Genomic DNA, 24598 nt, shown 5'->3' on the forward strand with positions numbered 1-24598 from the left:
AGTGTTTTTAAATAAAAGATTAGTTATCGACTCTGGATAGTTTTAATTTCAGAATGCAGAGATCAAGATTATCTTTATTCCTCTGATACTCTTTCTCCTCTAGTGTGCCGTTTGACTTCTCTTTCTTGGTTTAAGTTCCCTAGACCAGCTTTCAAAGACTTTTACTTCCTTATGAAAACTCTATCTATAATTTGGTCTGTCCTTTGTCTGAGTTCCCAGGAGACCCAGGTAACTCAGACAATTGTAACAACTGAAGGATAAGGGAAATATGTATCTCGTGCACTTGTTTTCTCTTATTTTTTTTCCCCTTCCTCCTCCTGCCTTCTGTTTTCTCCGTCGCTTCTCTCTTCCAGCTCATAGAGCACTATGTGACTTTCTTTGTGCCGCGTATCATAACCTACTTTGTATTATTGTTGTTGTGTCTTATCCTGATGGGGACAGTACTTCATTAGAGCTCAAGGAAGAGTGATCACAGTGTGCTCCTCTCACCCATTCAAAAAAGTCACCAGAGATAAACGAGGCAACTAAGCCAGGGAGGGCGCCAAGAACAGTGCCTGGCACATGGTAGAGTCTCAGTGAATAATTGTCATTGAATAACTGACCTAACCCCCAGCACAGTATCTTACATAGTTAGCAACCAATTGGATTAATGGTTTGAGTGATGATTTATAAGTGCTAGACAACCATTTTCTGAAAGAAATTTGTGGAGGTTTTTTTTTTTCCTCTTTTGTTAACTTATTTTGTCTTCAGTGCTTCCTGATCCTTGATTTCCTCACTTTTTGGTTCATTGTATGTGGACCTAACAGCTCTCCATATAAAGCAGTGCCAATATCCAGTTTTTTCCTCTATCCTCTGCCATTTCTGCTCTCTCATGGCTGGGTTAGGGATTAAAAGATTTAAAGATGCAATGTGAGGCCATTAGTATTTGATTATCTTGAGAGAGCAACAGAATATTTTTTTGGAATTTATGAACATTGGCAGTTCCCTAAATGCTGTTTGGCAAGTCTCTGTCCATTGTCCCAGGTGTCCACATTTCCAACACACACACACACACACACACACACACACACACACACACACGAAAATTGTTTTCATGTTCTTTACCATGAAGAGAAAATGTTGAAAATAGAGCTTCATGTTTTTCTTACAGCTCAATATAATTTGAAACAGGTTTCTCCACTGATGATGTTTATATCTTGTTCTGCAAATGGGATTTGTGACCCAAAAGAAGCAAAAATGAATAATCTTTGTTGTCAGATACTAATGTTTGCCAACTTGTTGCTAGTGCTCTCCATAAGCTCAGGCAGTTGACAGTGATGAAGGAGCTGAAGACAGCTCTTGACATGTTTCCCTGGCATGTGTTCTTGACACTGATGAGGATTTTGAGTTTAGCAAACTCTTAGTAAATGTATTTGCTGGCGTAATCTCTGATTATAGAGTTTGGGAGATACAGGCGAACCGAAAGTTCTTGAAAACTTACATATTCTGACTAAACTTTCTGTCTTGTCAGCCACCAGTTCAGCCCACCTGGAGGACCTTGCTTACCTGGATGAGCAGAGACATACACCTTTGAGAACTTCTCTTCGAATGCCAAGACAGAGCATGGGCGGTGTTCGCACACAACAGGATTTAAGAGGTTAGAACCACAGGAGGGCTTTGCCCAGGAGAAAATGGAATTGGGCAGTAGGCAAAAATTCCTTTGTTTCCAGTTTCCGCTCTTATTTAAACCTCCCTTAAGGGGTGAGCATGTAACCATAGAAGAGAAAGATAAATACAAATAGATTGCCCAAAGGTGTTGTAATTACCAACATTTGGAAGGTTCTATTCCTTATGATTCTGAAAGAAAAAGGTGTAAAGTGCTGGTGGTGATGAGGGAAATAACCTTTTTAACGTCCTGGATTTCAGAAGCGATTCTTGACCAACTTCAGCCCTAGCCATATTGTAGGGGGACTTCATGCTGATAATTGTGTGCTTTGCTAGAGAATTTATTTCATTTTTATCCTAGTGGCCATTTCTCTAGTCCTGCACTGGCAACATCTACACAACTTGCCTTCTCCCACTCAGGCCCCTGTTTCTTTTCACCCTTTGTGCATGCTACATGCTTCTACAAGCAGGTCCTGATCTTTTCAAAGATTTTCAGTTTGTTATAACCACAGTCCAGTTGAGAGGCCATTATCGGTATCTCTGCTTGTATGCCTCTTGTTCACCAAACTATCTCTTGAACCAAACTATCTCCGATAATCTGAACAGATGGCCTGCTTTCTCTAGTATTTGGTAATCCACCGCTCAGCTACATTGAGTATATTTTTTATTATATTTTACAGATTATTTTCATCTTTCCTTTGTGTGTCTCCTCACCTTTTGTCCTATGTCCCATTCCAGCCTACATAGTGCCACATGCATAAATGACAGGAAGAGGTTCACAGACACCTGCAGTCCATTCCAGAAGTCATTATGCTAACAGTTTCTCAGTGACAGCTAGGCAACTGGGAGCATAAAATAATTGATTATGTTGCTACAATTACGGTATCTCCCATCAACAACAGTGAGTTGATGGCCCTAGTCACAGTTTTAGTTCTTAATCGTACCCATCCTGCTTGCCATTTCTTCAGTTAGCCACATGCTAGTTGCTTAGTATATGTAACTATGTATTTCAACTCAGAAAGTGGAGTTATATCAAGTATTACTTTAGTTATAGTACATCCAAAGCCTGAGTAAATTTAGTCAAAATACCAAATAAATTGTGCCAGGACCAGATTTATTGCCATAATAAAGAAGATTAGATACAACTATTGATCTACATAGACCTTCATATTTAGTTGGAAATCTGCCACATTGGTATCACGTTGCATTTCACTACTGAAAAGCACACTGACATTGTTGATTTTATTTTCTGCTTTGCTAGTCAATGAATAATGGATTTTATACTGTATAAAAAACAAAACTAATTAACAGCTTTCAGCTATGTATTTTTCAGAACTCTTCAGGTTGAGTTTTATTGATACTTGATGGCACATGTCTGCATCTAGTATCTAAAGAATTAATAAGATCTTTGACAAATGCATTCTAGTGAGCCTGATGTTTACACACAGATATCAGTTATATCTGAACACAACAAAAATCCTTTTCATTGCATTGAGCTTCAGCCTAAACATTCAGTAGAACTGAAGTACATCCACAGATTTCATTCAAAGTGTACCTACGTCTTTAGGAAGCTCTGTGCCTAAATAATGCATCCCTAACCAAACAAATCTTATATCCCTTGCAGATAGTGTCTCTACTTGTTGTTTACATTAATAATTAAAGATGGAGTTTGTCCACTGATAAAGGTACTATGATATTAGAGTTTCTGTTTCTTAAAATTATCTTTTATTTCAAGAGGTTTTCTTTCAGCAATCTAAATGGTTAGTACATGCCATCCTGATAAGTGCATTAATCCATCAGAGACTGGATGTTTACTTAGCAGTATTTTGCCTTCTAAAATCAGCATACTTTAATTTAGAACTCTGAGGCCCTGGACAATAATCTTCCCTCAAAAAGTATCATGTTATCTTGATTACTGTTTACAAATATACTCTGTGGCTTATGATATGACTTAAAACACATTAACAGGAAAGGAAAGCAAACTTGGACAGACTGTCATTATGTTTCCATAGACCTGCTTGGCAAGCTTTTATACCCAAAACATTGCACTTTATTGTAGAAACAGAATCATATTGTTTTCCTAGCATAATTTTCCAAAACATGTCATATCATGCTTGCTAATTTTATTTAAAGGAACATACAAATTGCAGTCATATTTCAGTTTTATATCTTTTTCTTCTGCTTATGGTTGAAGTAGAACAACTTTACCCAAAGTAAGTAATAAAATGATTGAAAACCTTTTTAAGTATAAATTAAAATATACCTTTCTACATTAGAAGTATATCTTTCTTTTTTAAAAAATATATTCAAACAAGTCATATGAAATAGTTTTTTAAGAATTCTGGTTTTAAATGATCCTAGATCTTCGGGGAAGGTACTTCATGGACATTTATAATGTATTCAATAGGTACTAAATTTACTGACTGATTTCAAGTATAGAGATTATCTGAAATAATATTTCTTAAATATATGTCTAAAGAGGTGGCAAGCATTTATGAGATGCTTCATACAGGCATTCTTGTACTCATCTGTTTAAAGCCGTGATTCTCAAACTTTTTGGTCCCAGGATCCCTTTACACACTTAAAAAATTCGAGGACCCTAAACTTGTGTTTATATGAGTTATATCTATTGATATTATATTATTAATTAAAACTGAGAAATTTTTTAAATATCAGTTTATTTTTTTAAAACAACAGCATGATGTATTGACATCATGCAAGCCCTGGAAAATTTCACTATACACTGTGAGAGAGTGAGAGTGGAAAAAGACAAATAACCTCTCAGTATTATGAAAATAGTTTTGACTTTTTGGACCCCCTGAAAGTGTCTTGAGAACCCCCGGTGGTCCTGAATCACATTCCCAAGAACAATTTGATTAGAGGTTACCATAATTGAAGGTAAATTTTATGTCTTTAGGAACCATGCAGTGTGTTTACAGAATGCAAAAAAGTATGTTTGAGAATTGGTTAGAAGTTGTTCATGAACATAGTTTCAGAGTACAAGCATAGTTTATTTAACAGTTGCCTTCATAGTAACTACAGTTGTTTGATCGTAATGGGTAGTCAGTCCTTTGCTCGCTGAAATAAAAGTTGCTGGAGTAACATCCAAGCTAGAATTTGGATCTTCACATGGGGCATTAACATTAACATTTGCTTCATTGGTGAAGTCTTTTTTTCTTTACTTAAGGCAGCTGTTTTAAACAGCTGTTCTGCCAATATTGATGTTTCCAGAGACCCAACTCAACAATGGAGAGGTCACATAAGTGCACTGTCCGGGATCCCTTTGCAGCAAGTTACTAGATTCCTAGCTGTCAATCATCCATGGGCTCGAGCTTTGATGATAAAATGGTTATGGAAGATTGTGTACTAGCGCAAATTATATAGCTGGCTAACCTTCCATAAGTGCCTTTTCTAGTCTCAAAGCCTGACGTCCTTGACAGATATTAATTTGAAACCTTATTAAATTTTTTAATTCCAGTTTTTAAAATTATTTCGGAGTCCATTTTTAAAAATTTAATTGTCAGTATGTTAATGTGGAGTTAATGCTAGGAATTACCCACCTGAAACTGCTCACTCTTTCTGACCATCTTAATGGAATCCCTTATTCCCCAGAAAAAGACAAACTAAGTTTGCTGGCTAGGAAAAGGATGGAAGAAGCTGTTGGTTTTTATGGATAAATGTAATAAACTTTGCGATGGAATATATAAAGGGAAGAAGGGAGAATTAAAACATACAAAGCAAATGATAGGATAATGACTTTGAATAGTAGCTACTTGGGGTAAATTAACAATAAATTATTAATGGTAAGACTCTAACCTGCGAGATATTAAGTCATCACATCATTCTGCTTGAAGAGATTACACATTCCTAATTAAAACTTATTTCTCAAAATATGCTGCTTTCCTTAGGACTTTTACTAAATTCCATTATATAAGTGGCCATTTGCAGGCATTGGGGTTTAATTAATAGCTGCTTTAATAGATACTATTGAAGGGTGTATGTGCAAATGATAGTCTGACTCATTGGCAGAATTTATGTGAAATTGACCCTGCCATAGTTAACTTGGCTTTGTCAAAGCAGAGAATTCAATTTTTATCAAATAAAATCAGTGCTCTACACCATTTGTGAGTCCTTTTTCCAAAACAATGAATCCTTTATGAAGATGACTAAGATGCATGTCATGAAGCTATTACTCTTGCATTAGCCCACTGAGTCACATGTCCCTGAAGTTGCTTAGTCATCTCAATCATTGCCCGGCTGGCTCTCACATTTACAAGGGAATATTCCATCATTCTTTTCTATCTCTTTGTTCATTGTATTATTTTTGCAAGATTAGATTGTTCTTTTTAGGTAAATTCAAAATCCAGAGCTAAGGTTGCATTACCATAATTGCCTTACATGTAAATATTAGATGGGTAGATTGTAAACCTCACTAGTGTGAGGTTGATCCTCTCACCCCAGCCAGTTATTTTGCAAAACACACTAAATGCAGTATTCAAACGGGATGTCTTTGAATGTCTGCTAGAAACTAGTTTCTGCTTTTTGAGTAGCCTGGCTATGATTTTTTTTTTTTTTTAAAGCAGATCACTACTTGTTAAACTATCTCCAGTTAGGTGCACAAATCTGGTTTTTACATAATCCAGCCTTATCTGGTAAACTCCATCTTAAATTCTGAAAACCCAAACAATAGTTAACATACAGCAAAGTTCCCCCCTAAGATCCACAAGGGAGAAATAACCTTTGAGAAAGAGTCTATAAAGTACATAATCTTCTAATAGGCACACATTGATCTCCTGTGTTACACTACACATGAGTTAAAGAAAGGCTATGGGGTAACATGAAAGAAATTCTAATTATGATATCTAATTCTGAAAGAATAAATAACCAAAAATATTTTATAAATACCTTAAGTACAATAAAGAAAAATAACAAACCATTATGCCATTTTGATGTTTTGATCTAAATTAGATTTAAAGAACTAGCTTCCCAGTTAATCATTTTTTTTCTTCAAAAATGACTAAACCTTATTGAAGATTAGCCATAATGACAACAAATTTACTTAGGTAACACTGCACAACATTGGTTTGATTCAGTAGAATGATCTAAGCATTCCAGTCTTTTAGCATATAAAAGACTTTTATGGAATAACTTCCCCAGATACTAATAAAATACAGAACCAAAGAATTTCCTTTGTAGGACGATAGCTATTTCATCACTGAGAATTCACTTAAAAATATTTAATCTTAAATTTCAAATAATTAGCCAATTTTAATTCTCCAGTAAAAATAAATCTGTGTCTCACCTTCAAGGCTGACAATGTAATAGCACAAAATCATGTTGACATACTTATATAATTTTATGAAAGATTTCACATTTTAAAATCATTACTGTTTTTATATTTCCCCTACATTTTGTGATATTAAATATTAGGAGACGTGTAAAAAGTAGCGATATTTGGGAGAGTTAGGTTGTTTTCCTTATTTCTTTTACTGTCTTCCAAAGATCTTTGTTCCCTTTCTGAAAATTCTACTTAGCAATGACTTCAGGTTTTTCTCAAAAAAAGTATTTTCCTATGAGACCAGTGTCACAGAGCTAAATTTAATATATAAGTTATTCAGAGTCAAAGTGTTACTTTCTAGGGTAAAATAAGCCTTTCCCCTTTTTTATCCCCACATTAATAGAATACAATGGACTTCTTAAAAAACTAAGACAAATGTTGAGAATAGAACACTTTTAAACAGATATAAAAGTGATAGCTTACATTTATTGGAGCGCTTATTCTTTATAGACATTGTGCTTGGGGCTTTAAACATGTTCTTATTTGATCCTCACACTCTTTGATGTACGTAGTGGTAGTAAGGAAACAGGGACTTAGCGAGGTTAAATAACTTGCTTAAGGTTACATGTCTAGTAATTGGCAGTGCCAGGATCCATTTCATATCTGGCAGACTCTAGAGCCTCTGCTCTTAAACACCATGCTATACACTATGTCATAGACAATATAAGATAATAGGCAACAGGCAATATAATAATAGCAGTATAATGGCTAATTGTAGATATTCAATACTCTGGGGCTTTAGATGGGAAACAGAGTTGCATATATACACTAATTGCCAGATGGCTGTCCTTTCATCAGGGGCTATGATCAGAGAAGACACCGCAGTGATTCATAAGCCCAAAACAGTTCCTTCTTTCTTATTTCTATTAATAGTACCCCAATTTCCCTCTCATTCAGGCTTTAGATCTTGGAGTCAGCTTAGAATCACCATCTTCATTATCTCTTATATCCAGCCATTTTCTTTGCCCTGAGGGTTCTCCTGTCAGAATTTCTCACACTCTTCCCTGTTCCCCATTCTCGGTACAGCTAATTAGCTTGTCTCCCTGCTCTGGGACTTTCCATAGTCTAAGGAAGCAAATGCCTGGCTGCCAAATTATTCTTTCTAAAATGCAGCACATACTGTCTTTTCTCTGTCTTACGGTTATCATTGCTATCATTCTTGTGTAGTATAGAAACTGGAAAAATTAAAAAGTAGTTTTGGACAAGAGAGGTTTTTACCTTTAAAATTAACTCTGTTGATACATAAGAAAAGCTATAGAACTTTTTGAGAAATGGGCACTGCCAGATGGGCCATGAACTACAGGAGCAACTGTACTAAGATAATGCATGAGAAAGTGCCCAGGCAGTCCTTAATGAACTTTATTAATTCATCCAAAAAAGAAAAAAGAAATAAAGACTAAAATCACTTCCATGTCAGTTGAGAATTAACACAATAAAATGTGTAGGACTGTCCTTTTCCATATGAGTCACTGACAGCAGCTCAGTATTTTCAGCTGTGTTAACTGAGCCATCATAACAGGGGAGACAAGTAGAGTATAAGAAAGAAGAAATAGAAAAATAAATCTATGTTAAATTATATTCAAGATAAGGGTGGAAGTTTAATTCTAATGTGAAAGATATCTAGAACCCAAAAGTACAGGAGTTATAATTGAAAGAAATTACTTTGGCATCTTTATTTTAAAGTACTTAAAATGAAATAGAATAAACAGACAGCCTATGGAATCAGAGAAAATATTTGCAAATCATTTAATTGATAAGGGGTTAATATCTAAAATATATAATGAAATCCTACAACTCAGTAGCCAAAAAAAGCAAATAACCTGATTAAAAATTGGACAAAGGACTTGAATAGACATTTCCCCAAAGATAACATACAGATGGCCAACAGATATATAAAAAGATACTCAACATTACTAATCATTAGGAAAATGAAAATGAAAATGCCAGTGAGATACACTTTACATCTATTACAATGGCCAGTATAAAAAAAAAAACAACAGATGTTGACAAAGAAATGGGAAAATTGGAACCCTTGTGTATTGCTATTAGGTTGTAAAATAGTATAGCCGCTATGGAAAACAGTATCGTGGTTCCTTAAAAAATTAAAAGCAGAACTACCGTATGATGCAGCAATCCCACCTCTAGGTATTTATCCGAAAGAATTGAAATCAGGATCTCGAAGAGACATTCGCACTCTCGTTTATTGCATCGTTATTTATAATAGTGAAGAGGTGGAAATAGCCTAACCATGAATGAATGAATGGATAATGTGGCATATACATATAATGGAATATTATTCAGCCATAAAAAAATTAGGTATTATTAATCCTTCAAGGTTGTATTTTTTCAGAGCTGTTTTGGATATTCTAGGTTCTTTGGATTTCCATATGAAACCTTTTAAAGTTCTATCAGAAAAGCCCACTGGAATTTTGACGAGGATTGCATTGGATCTGTAGACGAATTTGGGGAAAATTGACTTATCAATATTGAATCTTCCATTCCATGAACATAATATATCTCTTCAATCGTATGGGTCTTCCTTAATTTCTCTCAGCAGTATTTTATAGTTTTCAAGGTACAGATGTTGAAAATATTTCATCATATTTATCCCTCTGTATTTCGTATTTTTATGCGCTTATAAATAGTATATTTTTACCTTAATTTCTAATTGTCCATTGCTAGTACATAGAAGTACAGTTGATTTTTATATATTGCTTTTGTATCATGAAATCTTGCTAGACTCACTTGTTACTTCCTTCTAATGGCTTTATTATAGATTCCATGGGATTTTCTATAGATGATCATGCCGTCTGCAAATATTGTTTTACTTCTTCCTTTTTTTTTTCTTACCTTATTACTCTGACTAGAACTGGTACAATGTTGAATAAAGGCGAAGAGAGCAGAAATCCTTGCCTTATTCTTATTTGGAGGAAAACATTCAGTATTTCGCCATTAGATAAGTACAGTAGATTACTTTTTCAGGTTGAGGAAGTTCTCTACTATTCTTAGTTTGCTGAGAGTTGTTTGTTTTTTTAATCAGGAGTTTATGTTGAATTTTGTCCAATGATTTTTCTACATCTGTGGAAATAATAATATGGTTTTCTTTTTTACTTTGTTAATATTATGCATTACATTGATTTTCAGATGTTAAACCAACTTTGCATTCCTAGTAATGTACTACTTTTTTATATATTGGCTTCAGTTTAAGGGGGTGTGCATCAGTGTACATGAGATATTCATTTGTAGTTTCCTTGTGATCTCTTTGTTGGGTTTTAATTCCATAGTAATGAGAAAGTATTCTCCTCTCTTTAGTTTTTATTAAGAGTTTGTATAAAATTGGTATTATGTCTTCATTAAACGATTGTTAGAATTTGCTCATGAAGCCATCAGGGTCTGGAGTTTTCTTTATGGGACGTTTTTAACTATCAGTTCAATTAATTTAGTAGGCATAAGGCTATTCAGGTTATGTGTTTCTTTTTTAGTAAACTTTGGCAGTTGTGTCTTTCAAGAAATTTGTTTAAACTGTAGAATTCATTGGCATAAAGTTGTTTATAATATTTCCTTACCCATTTAGTAATCTGTAGTCATGTAACTACTCTCATCCTTGATTTTATTCTAATTGGTATGTCATCTTCTCTCTTATTTCCTGATTAATCTTCTTAAAGGTTGTTCAGTTTTATTGATCTTATTAAATATTTCCATTGTTTTTTTTCTGTCATTTTCCTATTTACTGTTTTATTTATTTCCTCTCTGATTTTTATTATTTTTTTCTGCTTTCTTGTTTGTTTTTTTTCTTTGTTTTCTAATATGCTAAGGTAAAAGCTGAGGTTGATATATAAGACCTTCTTTTCTAATACAGGCGTTTAGTGCGATAGATTTCTTTCTAAGTACTGCTTAAGCTGCATTTTACAGATTTTGTAATTTCATTTTTATTCAGTTTAAAATCTAATTTGCTTTTTGCTGTCTTTTTGACTCATGCATTTTTCTGGGAGAATTTCTAGATGTATTTCTGCTATTGATTCCTAATTTAGTTCTGTTATGATCCAAAGACGTACTTTGTATGGCATAAATTCTTTTAAATTTATATGGAATTTTTTGAGCCAAACTGTGGTCTTTCTTGATAAATATCTTACATGCAGTTGAAATAATCTGCAGTTTTAGCATAGATAGTTCTATAAATATCAAGTAGGTCAAGTCAATTGATTGTTTTGTTCAACATTTCAGTATATAGCTGATTTTCTATCTACTTATTTTCTCAGTTATTGAAAGAGGGATAATGAAATCTCTAATGATAATTGTGGATTTCTCTATAACTTCTTGACAATTTTTGCCCCTTGTATTTAGAGCTCTGTTATTAGTTGCATAAATGTTTAGCATTGTTATGTCTTCTTGATGAATTCAATGAATTAACCCATTGACCTTTTTGAAATGGCCTTCTTCATCCTTAATGATTTCCTTTGCTTCGAAATCTACTTTGTCCAATGCTAATATAACCATTCCAGCTTTCTGTGGATTTTTGTTAGCATGGTGTATTTTTCTCTCTACTTCTAACCTATTTGTATATTTATGTTTGAAGTGGGTTTCTTACAAGCAGCGTATGGTTGGGTATTAGTTTTTTATCCAAACTTGTAATTGATATATTTAGATCATTTGCATTTATTTGATTTTTTTATTTAGGTAGTTTTAAATCTTACATTTCGATATTTGCTTTCCATTTTCCCCTCTATTCCTTACTCTCTTTTCTCACTTTTCTCTATTTTTCTGTTTATTGCATTGAGTATTTTTATGAGTGTATATATTATATTCCCAGTTCATTAGTTATACTCTTTGTTTTGGTTTGCTTTTTTTGTGTGTGGTTACTTTATTTTTAGTATATAGGTTTAATTTATGGCAGTGTAACCTCAAGTTATATTACACCATTTCATGCATAGTATAAGGCCTAATTATAATACTTGTGTCAAAAGTGCCACTCTGGTTCAGTGATTTACCAAGAGGACTCACAGTACTCAGCATATAGTAATTCTGATAGCTATGCTTTAATACAGTGAAAAGATACTAAACAAAATCAGCAAAAAGAAAGGTGCATGGGGCAAAGTCTAGAGAAAACAAGATACAAGCCTCCATGTAGCCTCTCTCAATGAAGTCACACAGCAGGCACTTAATTCCTCTAGCAATGACTTGTAACAACACATGTGAAATGCTGTCTGCCGGGAACGCTTATTAGAGATTCAGTACTCAAGATTTTTACTGGGATCTGATCATATAGACCTCCTTGCCTAAAACATACCAAAATTCAAGACTCCAAGAAGAGCAGTGTTCAACATAAAACAATTTATGCACAGTGAGCCACTCTTAATAGTTCTGAGAATGTTAGGACTCCTCTCAAAATCCACATTCCCAGACTTCAGGTAAGGGCCAATGTTGCAAGCAGGCTTTCTAAGAGTAAAAGTCTTAGACTTGTTACATTAACTCTTTTCTGCACTATAGTGTATTTTCATTTATGTCCTCTCAGCCTTTATGCTATCATTGTTAGATATTTTATTTATATAAATGTTATAAACCTCCACCAGATGAGTCAAGTATCTTTTAGAGAGTTTTTAAAAAATAAGGAAAAGATATGTACATATAATTCATGCAGTTACCATTTCTAGTGTTCTTCATATCTTTATGTTTATCCGTATTTCTGTCAAGTGTCATTTTTCTTTTGCCTAAGGACTTCTTTTTAACATTTCTTGTATTGTGGATCTGCTGGTGATGAAGACTTTTTCAGACATATAAAAGCTGAAAAGGATTAATTTCACTACTATTTTCAAAAGATTTTTACTGGGTATAGAATTCTGGATTGATAGATTTTTCTTTTCAGAATTTAAAGCTGTAGGTCCACTGCCTTCTCACTTACATTGTTTCTGAAAAGAAATTGACTGTCATCTTTATCTTCGTTCCTCTGTAGTTAATGTGTCTTATTCTCTGGGCGCTTTTAAAGTTTTCTCTTTATCACTGCTTTGACCAATTTGATTATGATGTGCTTTGGTATCATTTTCTCCATATTTGTTGCACTCGGGACTTGTTGAGCTTCTCGAATCAGTGAGTTTATAGTATTTGGAAATCTTGTAGCCATTATTTCTTTAAAGATATTTTCTGTCCCTCCACCTTCAGAGACTCCAGTTGTACCTGTATTTGGCCACTTGCAGTCGTCTCACAGTTCACTGATGCTCTTTTTACTTTAGAGGATTCATTTTTCTCTGTTTGTTTAATTTTGGATAGATTTTATTCCTATGTCTTTAAAGTCAATCATCTTTTCTTCTATAATGTCAGAGTTATCACTAATCCCATCTATTGTGTCTTTTATTTCTGATGTTGTAGTTTCTTCTCTGGAAGTTCAATTTTTATCTTTTGTGCCCCTACTTTTGAACCTATAGAATATAGTCATAATCACTGTTTTATTATCTTGCTCTGCTAACTAGAACATTTTTATTAGTCCTGGGTCACTTTCAATATATTGGTTTTCCTCCTAATTATGGTTTATATTTTCTAGCCTCTCTGCATGGCTGATAATCTTTGTTTGGATGCCAGATATTGTAAATTCTACTTGGTGTTGAATATTTTTGTACTTTTATAAATAAATATTCTTAAACTTTTTTCTGGAATGTGATTAAGTTATTTGGAAAAAGTATGATTAGTTTTGGGTGTTGCTTTTAAAATTTGTTGAGTAGGACCAGAACAATATTTATTACAGGTCTCATTATTTGACACTACTGAGACAAGACCTTTCTATGTATTCTACCCAAAGTCCTGTAAAGTATGAGGAACAGGCACTTATTCCTGGCCCTGTGTAAGCAGTGCACACTCTTCTCTCTAATCCTCGGGAATAGGTCTTTTCCTGGTCTTGAGTAGTTTTCTCAGATATGCATACCAGTCTGTACTCTGCTAATTACTCAAGCGCTAATCTCCACAAATCTCCAGAATTATCTCTGTACCGCTTTCTCCTTCCCAGTGCTCTTTTAACAGTTGCTGCGTTGGTCTCCTTAGATTCTCAATTTCATCTCCTAAACTAAGAGAATCTGCCAGAATCTAACTGGGTTCTCTCTCCCTATACTGTAGCCTATAAATTTTCTCAGGGCCATAGGTAAGCATAGAGTTTGCCTCATTTGTTTTTCTTCTCTTGGGGATCATTATTTTTCATTGCCTACGTCTAGTGTATTGAAAACTATCATTTCATATATCTCGACTAGAGGTTTGTTTGTTTGGAGGTTCTTTTAGATGGGAGAGTAAATTTAGTTCTTGTTATTCCATGTTGGCCAGAAGTAGAAATTCATATCAAATTTTTAAAAAGAAAATTATAGATAAAGTGGATTAGAGCATGAATCCATCTCGCATTAGAAAATGACTATCTTGGTAGTTAGAATTGGGTTTTCTGTAAGCTAAAATACATATTGTACCTATAATAATGAATTAAATGTGGTCATTTTTATCACAACAGTTAATCTCACCTATAACATTAGAAAGAACTTAGTTACCCAAATGGATACGTGTAGATTCAGCCTTCTCAATAACTTTTCTAAAAGAAAGGAAAAAATAGTCTTTAAAAAAATACATCCTGTCCTCCCTGGACACTAACTCTAAGGCACATTTTCTCTTTTCCCCCAGCTTCCTGTATGAATACAGTTCTCTGATTGTCGGTGCCTTGGCCAACATCCAGGCCTTGCCTATAATATGCACAGAGCTTGGAAAATAACAGTTTTCTCCCATGTCTTGTTATTTAATGTTTATGACCGTAGCCTTTAAACAGGAATATATCCCTAAAAGGTGGCAAACAAATGATTTATTTCCTTTCATTATCCTGGCACAGAGCAATGATTTTCAAAGACCTGGATTTGCAGTCTGTAACTGTCTTCCTCTACCCTTCCTGTTCTAATAACACCAAGTCCGTACACATTTCCCTGCAGTTGAGAATGGAAAACCCATAGTCACTGTTTTCATTCATGAGTTCACTTATTAAATGTTTTTGAATATACATGCCATATGACAAGAACTGTACTAGTTAATAAGGACTTAATCGGTTGGGTGATTTTAGTAGGGTGAGTTGGTGAGATGTGAAGGTAGAAGCATATAGAGATTGACACGTCAGATACATATATTTGTCGGCTGCTGACAGAAGGGTTATGCAGGGCTCAGGGTTACCCATTAAAAGCCTATTTAAGTACATAGTAAAAGCAAGAGATGTTGAGAACTATGTGGCCATCATTTATTGAGGATTAAGGTTCTGAGCTAAAAGCTTAACGTACATTTTCTTATTTAACCTTATAGATGTTCTTATTATCTTCAGTTTACATGACAAAACTGATGCTTAGAGTGATTCAGCAACTCCTCCAAGGTTACACCATTAGAAGTAGTAGTGAAGTAGGGGGAAAAAGGCATCGGATCTGAATGATATTCCTCAAGTATATTTAATAGGACCTGTGCCATATTAGATGTAAAGATTAAGGAAGTAAGCAGGGTCGGGCCTGGTTAGTACTTTGATGGAAGACCACCTAGGAAGACCAGGTGCTGTAGGCGTAAAAAATTTTAAAAATAAGAGATTATAAAATGACAAGGTCTTCGCAATCTGTGAGGTCAACCAAGGGTTGCCTTGCCTTAAAAAGAAAAAGAAAAAGATTAAGAAAGAAGAAATCCTGGTAAGTCTCAAGTTTCTATCTTGGAAGACCAGGCAGATGGTGATATTTCATTCACTGAGATAACAAATAGAAGAGAATAAACAGGTTAAGGTGAGTGAGACAGTAACTTTAGTTATAAACATTTTAAGTTTGACATTTCTGTTAGAAATCCAAATAGTCAGAAATGCTGTACAGGAGCTTAGGAAGGACATCAGGAATAGAAAAAAAAAAATTACCACTTAGATAGTTGTGAAAGCCATTAAGATACCCCTTTGAGATTACCCAGGGAGATCACGAAAAAGAAAGAAAAAATATAGAACCTAGGATTGACAATATTTTAAAGATAGGCGGAAGAGAAGGTATCATTAAAGATACACCAGAAGGCAAATAAAAGAACTAGAAGAAAATGTCATCTTCAGCCCAAGAAGGGAATGTATTTCAAAAAGTCAGTGTTAGTTAAAAGTATTAAATACTGAGGGTGGTTAAGGAGCTTAAAGATTGAAAAAAAAAATCACTGGACTTAGGTCTTGTTACTCATTGAATGCTCACAGAATCATTGTTATCTCTCTTTTTAAAACGAGGAAAACCGAGATATCAAGAACACGAGTCGCTGTCCTAGGGTCACAGACTAGTGAGGAACACGGGAGGATACCAGCCGAGGCATCCGGCTCTGATCCGGTTTTACACACTTTGCTGTGTGCTTCCCTGCGGACCCAGAAAGTGGTTCTGCTTTATTTAGTCCTTTTTTTTTTTTTTAAACAGAAGTTTTATCTGGAATGAACATATCACAGACTATTATCTTTAGATTGTCCTTTAGGACCTACTTCAAATTGCTTTACATTCTTCAAAAACTCATTTCCTGGGGTAAGAATAGCTGCCTACTGTAGTCCTATTTCAGAGCGCCAAGAATAAACAACAGACCCTAAAGAGATTTGACTCTTGTAAATGGGTGAGTGAGCCTTCTGGAAATTCAATAGACAAATGAGCCTGTGCCTCGGTTTAAGTATTTCTTTAAAAAAAAAAAAAAAAAAAGTATTTTTTTACTTATGTTTTGTGCTAATGTGATACCAGGTTTTGTCTGAAGCACATGTGTTTTTCTTCTGCTCTGTGAATAGCACGCACGCATGGCATGAACCCTAAGAAGTTGTCTTTTGTTCTGAGGAACGGGGGTTCTTCCAGGCTAGACTTTACAGTCATTATGGAAGAATGTGAGGAAACGCAGCTCTGCTCCTGTTTGCACCAGACCTTGGCTGTGTCACACACACTCTTTCTTCTGCCGTCCTGTGACTGACTTCTTTTGCGATGATGCCCGGTTGTTTCCATGAGTAAATATGCTTTAGTGTAAGTCCAGTTTGAGCTCCTTGGCCCCCACTTCCGCTTCCCTTTTCCCCACTGCCGCAGCTGTTCGTATCTGCAGTTGGGCAAGCTAATGTGCTAGCTTGAATGCACTTTTGTTTTTTAAATGTTTACTCTTTACCTTAAAGTTAAAGAAAGGTCAGCTTTCTCTATGAGCCTAGATATATAATTATACTTATTGATGGTCTCACAGCGACTATTTCCTAGAGAGAATTCATTTGTCTGCTGCGAGCCTAATTTGCATTGAAGAGATAGATGCACACACTAATCTGAGTCTGGAATGGTTATTAAATCCCTTTTAAAAGCTGCTTTCTGAAGCTTGTCTTATTTGCGTGCCCTGTCCAAATGTTTTTCCTTTTCATGGTTTTTCCTTCAACATTTTATTAGGAAAATTTTCCAATATACAAGAAAAGAATTTTACAATAAATACATACCCCCCACTTTGATTATATCACTAACATTTTACTGTCTTATTTTATCACGTATCTGTATCCGTCTACCCAGTCTTTATTCACTCATCATTTTTAACGATTTTCAAAGTAAGTTACAGATATCAGTACACTTTACTGGCATGTTTTGAAAAGGATAGGAGGGACTTCCTGCTCTGTCCCTGCCCAGGGGCTGCCACAACTTGAGTGCCAAGGGTAAGAAAGCCACCTCTGTTACAAATGGTACAGATTAGCTCATCTTTTCCCTTAGCTCAGCTATAGTTGCAGTGGTCATTTCTCACTGGATTATTTCAGTGGTTACTGCCTTAGAAAATCTCCCAGGAACTAGCCGATTTCCCAGACAAAGAAACAATTATTTAGGAATGTGAACTCTGCAGAGAATATTCATTACTTCCATGTCCCACAATACAGGCCAAAGTACATTCTTGTTCATGTGACCCAAATTTACTATTGGTACGTAAGAAGTATGTCTTCGTTTTATCGTATGGATCTGACAAAAGCCTTAGGTTCAGAGGTACAGAAATTGTTTCTAGACTGTTCTTGATATCTACAGTTGTTTTACCATATGGTACTAGGCTAATTTTGTCTGTTCTTCCCTTGAGGCTTTTGTGAATTGATTACATTTTTAGAAAATTTTTAAAATAACTTTTTAAAATGTCAAAGCTTTCTCAGTGGAATAAAATATGAGAGATTACGTCAACATGAGAACAAGTTATGTTAATAGAATTTTTATCAAAAACTTAAGCATTTAAATTGAGTCTATGCTTATTCCATATTATAAATTGGCACCAGTCACGTTCATGAAAGCCCCTTTTGATACAAAAGGTAAGTAATCTCAGACCTGAAGAGGTAAGTCGGTTTAGAAAGCAGCCGAGTGTCTCTGAGTAGCTCTTCCCTCCCTGGAAAGGTCATCTGTGGCCAAGCATGTCATTCCTAAAGGAAGGCACAGGAGAGGTGAAAGAGAAAGAAGATAGCCTAACATGTCACCTAAGCCTGTCGGTTCCGCTCATCAATGAGAGAACTCGTGTGTCACTTCAAGACTTAACAGTGACATCCTATAGAACAGTTACAGCATAATATAATAGAAAAAACTTGAATTTTGGAGTCAGAGTTAGGTTTTGATTTCTAGTTTTGAAACCAGCTCTGTATTCCTTCCCCAAGTTCTGTGTGACCTTCGGTCTCTCTGGGCCAGTTAGACTCAGCTCAAGCCACCTGTTCTTTCATTTTTCTCTTTCTTGCTGGGGAGTCCTATGACCGTTCAGCCAGTTTGTCTGAGTGTCCACCAAGGACATGCAGATACCTAAGAAACCAAATGCATGAGTGGTTAGCAGCCCCCTACTGTCAAGTGACATCATGGAAAATGGTGGAGTAAGGCACTCCAAGGATTAACTTGCCATTAAGCTGGCAAGTCTGACAGAATCAACTTTTTCGGGACTCCGAAATTACTAAGTGAAAAAAGCAGATCATAAAACAGTGTCTATACTATGATCCCATTTCTTGTTTATAAAATAAGTGCATATGGTACAAACAGAACTCAGAATATATGTGAATGGTGTTTCTGGCTGGTGGGAATACAATTGTTATTTTGTTTATCTGCTATTCCTAAATTTTCTATGGTGAATATATATTACTTCTCTAAAAAAAAAAATAGCAAAAGTAAAGTAGAACAGTTTGGCAGTTTCTCAAAAAGTTAAGCATAGAGTTTCCATATGACCCAGCAAGTCCACTCCTAGATATACCCTAGAGAATTGGAAACATATGTACACAAAAACTTGCACATGAATGTTCATAGCAGCATGATTCATAATAGCCAAAAAGTGAAAACAACCCAAATGCTCTTCAGCTGATAAATGGATAAACAAAATGTGATATATCCATATAATAGAATATTATTCAGCATTAAAATAATAAAGCACTGATTATGCCACAACGTGAATGAACTTCAAAGACATGCTAAGTAAAAGAAGCCGGACACAAAAGGCCACATAGTATATAACATTTATGTGAAATGTCCAGAATAAGCAAATCTGTAAAGAGAAGAAGTCTCTGGTTGCCAGGGGCTAAAGGAAGTGAGACTGGGGTGTGACAACTAATGGGTACAGGGTTCCTTTAGGGGATGATGAAAATATTCAGGAGTTAGTGATGGTCGCGCAACTTCATGAATATACTAAAAACCACTGAATTGTATACTTTAAAAGGGCAAGTTTTATGTCGTGTGAATTATAGATTAATAAAATAATGTTTAAGGAAAGTAAAATAGACTCTATTAGCTGCAAGACCCTAGAATTAAAAATATATCTTTAGGAAGTTGAAGTCTTAATATTTCACTGAATTCTGTAATTATAGTTATGGATTTTAAAATAGTAAGTTTTGACAAAGATATGGGAATCAGAAAATTATAAGTGACCACGTAGATATATCTCCACAGGATACCCCCTTTTTTAAGTGAAAATTTGATAAGTGATAAAGGAAAGTGTTTGCTTCTGTCATTAGAGTTTAGCTTTATAGATTTAATTATTTGCGTGATTTGCATAATTATTATCCTTTTTTTTTAAATGCTCAGTTACCATTCTAATGGCTTTCAGACATTTGTAAATGAGACTGTGTACGTGTATACGTGCTTACGTGTGTTTTCTCAAGTCAGCTGCCATCTCTAGGTCTCATTTTATGATGTGTAAGTGGTTCTAGGATAATAAAGGCAGTATAAATAGATCTCGTTTCTCCCTTTATGATCTCCCTTTCATCTCTTCCCTTTCCTATCCCTGGCCTTTCTTCACCACAGTATTAAATAGAGGTAGTGAAATATCTTATTTTTAATCTATTCTGTCAGTTCATATTGTTTGAGCACCTACTATGTGAGAGCATTGTGCTAAGGTTAAAGATACAGAAATGAAATACCTGGTGCCAGACAGATAAAATGATGTATCTTAGAGCTACTCTCAGAATAGTTAGGAGAGTATTACCCCAGATAAGGGAGGTCAGGCAGGACTTCTTTTTACCATCAATACAATTAGAAGGTTGATCGTTGAAATGAAGTCTCATCTATTATGCATTTTTTAGAGAACTATTGAAAAAAGAGCTCATGCTATGCCCTTAACACATCCCACAACTATACAAGCATAGAAAAAAAAAAAGTCTTGAGAAAGGCAATAGGGATTCATCCCCAAGACAGGTGCGTATAAGCCGAAGACCTTTTTTTTTTTTTTTTTTTTTTTTGATTGCCACGAATACGATTAGTGCAGGTACAAAGACATTAGATGGAAGTTTAGTTCCTGCTTCCTTAACTGTTTAGCATGTTGACGGCCTTTGAAACCATCAGAGCTTTTTTTTGTCAGCACACAAAAATTATTCAACACGTTATAGGTAACCTTAGACAAATTGGATTACTACAAATATAAATAATATAAACTCAGTTAAAACCTTTCCCTAAAAATACTTGTGAAAATATATATAACCAAAATCAGGTAACTGTAGTCTATGTACTTTCATATTAAAGATAATTAAAATAACAAAGTTATTCATTTTGAGAATCGTTATTTTAAAAACTGTAATTTCATGCAGGTGGTAATACTGTGTCCTTTTTTTCTTGTTTTTTTTTTCTATTTTTTATTTTTCTATTAGAGTTGATATTCAATATTTTATGTTAGTTTCAGGTGAAGAGTATAGTAGTTAGACATTTATGTAATTTATGAAGTGATCCCTTGATTAGTCTAGTACTCACCTGGTATATACATAGTTATTAAATGTTGTTGACTATATTCCCTATACTATGTTTCACATCTCTGTGACTTTTGTAACTACCAATTTGTACTTCTTAATCCCTTCACCTTTTTCACCCAGCCCGCCAACCCCCCTCCCATCAGTTAGTCATCAATTTGTTTTTACCTATAAATCTGTTTCCATCAGACCTTTTAGAGGCTTTGTTCCCTTAATATACCTACTAGATTTTTAAAAATACCTTTGTGAACTTAAAGGAATCGCTGTTTTTATTGGGATTTTTAAAGAAACAGACAGCTCTCCTTCGCATTGCTTCCTGTAGGACTGATATGTATTGGTATGACCATATTGGTAGTTAAATGTTGAAATACTTTCTCACTGTTTGGTAAAGAGCTGCCCCTGCCAGCCATCCGGATGCTCCACCGCAGCCCGGTCTCTCCCCCAGGATCTCCTAACTCTGTATCTCCCCACAGTCCTTCAATTGAAAGGTTATCTCCAGACCTTAAAGACCCTTCCTCTGTCCTCCTTTTGCATCTATCCTAATCGCTGGTTCCCAGGCCATCCCCATCGTTTAATAATTTGGATATTAACCCTAATTTTTTCACTGTTCCATAAATCATTACTGTTTCAACAGTGTTTGTGTTCTGCCAGCTAGACTTTCAGATGGCCTTAGCTCACCTGCCATTGCTTATGTGTATAGAACCAAAATTCAGTTTTATTATTTTTTGAATAAACCAGAACGCCATCATACTGTAACTCTCATAGCCTCATAAACCATACTGGTTTTTTTCTTTATTTCTCTCAGTGTCGATAGTTTGGTCTGAGTTCTGTTTTCTTATTGTTCCTTGCAGTTCGCTTTGCACCTTACAGGCCTCCAGACATCTCGCTGAAGCCTCTGCTCTTTGAAGTGCCCAGCATCACTACAGAGTCAGTGTTCGTTGGCCGGGATTGGGTTTTCCACGAAATAGATGCTCAACTTCAAAGTTCAAATGCCAGCGTGAACCAAGGAGTAGTGATAGTGGGAAACATTGGGTTCGGCAAAACCGCCATCATCTCCCGGCTTGTGGCCCTCAGCTGCCACGGAACTCGGATGAGACAGATCGCCTCGGACAGCCCGCATGCCTCCCCCAAACGTACGTATTCCCTTTTAAAGAACTCCTTGCTTCATTGCTCTGAAATGTTTTCTGACGTATTTATAGTCTCATATCCCTTTATTTTCTGATCTGCAAAACCTGACTCGCATGCGAGGACCATTTATTCAGAGCTGAGGGAAAGAATCTAATACTCTGTTTATATTTAACCCACATATCCAACAGTCACCTAAGTGTGACAGAAAAAAAACCTTTCTCTCAGAATAAATTTATGACTCTTATCTACTGGCCGTCTGGCTACTCTGTCCTGTGGAAAATAACTGCAGCAATTGCCTATAAGAGCCATTTGCATCCATCACTGTCAGCTTCTTCTTAGCCTGTGCCCATGTCTTCTAGTTACATGCCAGCACAGTCTGTTTGCAGCCTTCATTTACTTGCCGTTGATGTCAGCCAAGCACTGCTTGGGCTCGAGCTTCATCGTGTCCTTGAGGGATTTCTCCGTCTCCCTTGTGAGAAGATGCTGAGATCCTATATATATCCATGGTTCTTTCAGCCTAGGCAGGGCGCAGCTTAATGATCACCACAAAGATCTTGTTTATTTAATCTTAAGATACACACGTGGTTTTTAATACAAGACACTTTCTAAGAGCTTAACAAATATTAATTCATCCAATCATCCTATCAACTGTTCGAGGTCATTTCCATTGTCTTTTATTTCACAGATAAATGATCTGAGGCTCAGAGAGGTTCAGTCAGTAAGCCTTCCAGATTTCACAGCCATTAAATGGTGAGACCAGCATTTGAGCCTAAGCAGTCTGGTTTCAGAGGCTGTTCTCTTCCCCATTTTGCTGTGCCGCCTCTCCTTATTGGTGGAACTCACTTGAGTAAAGGAAATAAAAGGAGATGTATAGATGTTCTTCCCACACACACTATATGTATAGAACCAGTCTCTCTGGCTTCTGTTATTCGATAACAAAAAAAAAAAAATGAAACTATTGCATCTAGTCCAACTCAATAATCCAGCTCATCACAGATTTTCAGATAGCAACCACTAGACGTGGTTCGTTTGAGATCATAGTCATTACAGAGTCTAGCACAGTGCTGAAACTCAACAGGAACTCACTGAACACTCTCCAAACATCCTGGCTTCCTGTTGACATTCATTAGCAGTGTCGTGTCCTTAAGGAGGCAGATTGCCTCTGATAAATTTATGGAAATCCAACATGTAGAAAGAAAACTGATTGAATCAAGAGTCTTTTTTTTACCAGGGTATGGTAAGAATTGGTATTAAAGAAATATTTTCTTAAGAGTAATGTCATGCTTAGTTTCTACATGAGCTTTTCTGGAGTAGATTGGCATAGTGTCATGGGAGTCGAGAGCCCAGAGTTTGAGCCCGAACACTCAAATTGGCTGTACTTTGTAACCTCGAGAGTTTTGCTTTAATTCATTAAACCTCAGTTTTCACATTTGTAAAATGAGGATGTTGGACGAGATTTACTTTAAGATTTGTTTCTGTGCTAAAATTAGGTGATTCTAAGAACGTCTTCATAGTTGAAAGTAATTTTCTACACCTTTTCCAGTATTTTCCTTTGGCTACTTAAATATCACACCAAACTGCTTCTTATCTGAGTAATCCAAGAGGTTGACTATTTGAGTGTGTCAGAAAGAAAAGCAGATAGCTGATAGTCTCTCTGACTCCTCTGTCTATCACTGTTGCAGATAACAGAATGGTAGAATCATGCATGCAGAGGATAAATGCCAAGGGCAAGAAGAGCTGCTTTCTCAGAAAGCAAAGGTACCTGGGAGTGCCCCCTTTCTAAGTCTGGGAGAGCAAGAATTAATAGAAAACAGCCATGTGCTCCCCAAAGCAGAGGTTCTTTGAAGGTAGTTCATTAAGTTATTCTCTAATATTCATTGCCTTTTATCTCCAGAGAAACTCTAAAAATACCAGGACACTCCCATTCATGAGATAAATGTCCATATGTTGAAACTGTAGATTTGGCCTGATAGTTAACTTTCAAAACCTGAAAATGTGTCAAAGGAGGTCGAACCAGCAGTTAACTTGAACAAAATAATGTTTGTTGTAATCTCTTGATGTCCAAGCTATATTCTACCTCTGCCATCTTCACCGAACCACTAGTCCTTAAGAAAGGTCACAAATAAGTGACCGATAAAGCCCAAGCCGTTTTTAAGCATTAATCTGTTACCGTATGAGCCAGCACTAGAATGTTGCTGGCAGCAGCAGAATAAGAATGATGTCTGTGTAGAGATTCGTCTTAATCTTTTACAGTTTAATTTACATTAAGCTTGGGTAGATTTATTTGGAATGCCACTGGTTCTCCTAACCCT

At 35.5% G+C, this 24598-nt stretch overlaps 1 protein-coding gene across 8 annotated transcripts in view; it reads left to right on the forward strand.

Moving 5' to 3' along the window:
* The window catches only part of TANC2 (tetratricopeptide repeat, ankyrin repeat and coiled-coil containing 2), a 288365-nt gene that overhangs the window by 183105 nt on the left and 80662 nt on the right, over positions 1 to 24598 (forward strand). For all 8 annotated transcript variants that reach the window (XM_016128285.2, XM_016128304.2, XM_016128256.2 and 5 more), the window contains 2 exons: positions 1511 to 1636; positions 22010 to 22291. In XM_016128285.2, the coding sequence (XP_015983771.2) occupies positions 1511 to 1636; positions 22010 to 22291 (408 nt within the window). The remainder of the gene's footprint in view (positions 1 to 1510; positions 1637 to 22009; positions 22292 to 24598) is intronic.

The sequence above is a fragment of the Rousettus aegyptiacus genome, unplaced genomic scaffold (genome assembly GCF_014176215.1).
Source record: "Rousettus aegyptiacus isolate mRouAeg1 unplaced genomic scaffold, mRouAeg1.p scaffold_m13_p_6, whole genome shotgun sequence".
Taxonomy (NCBI): domain Eukaryota; kingdom Metazoa; phylum Chordata; class Mammalia; order Chiroptera; family Pteropodidae; genus Rousettus; species Rousettus aegyptiacus.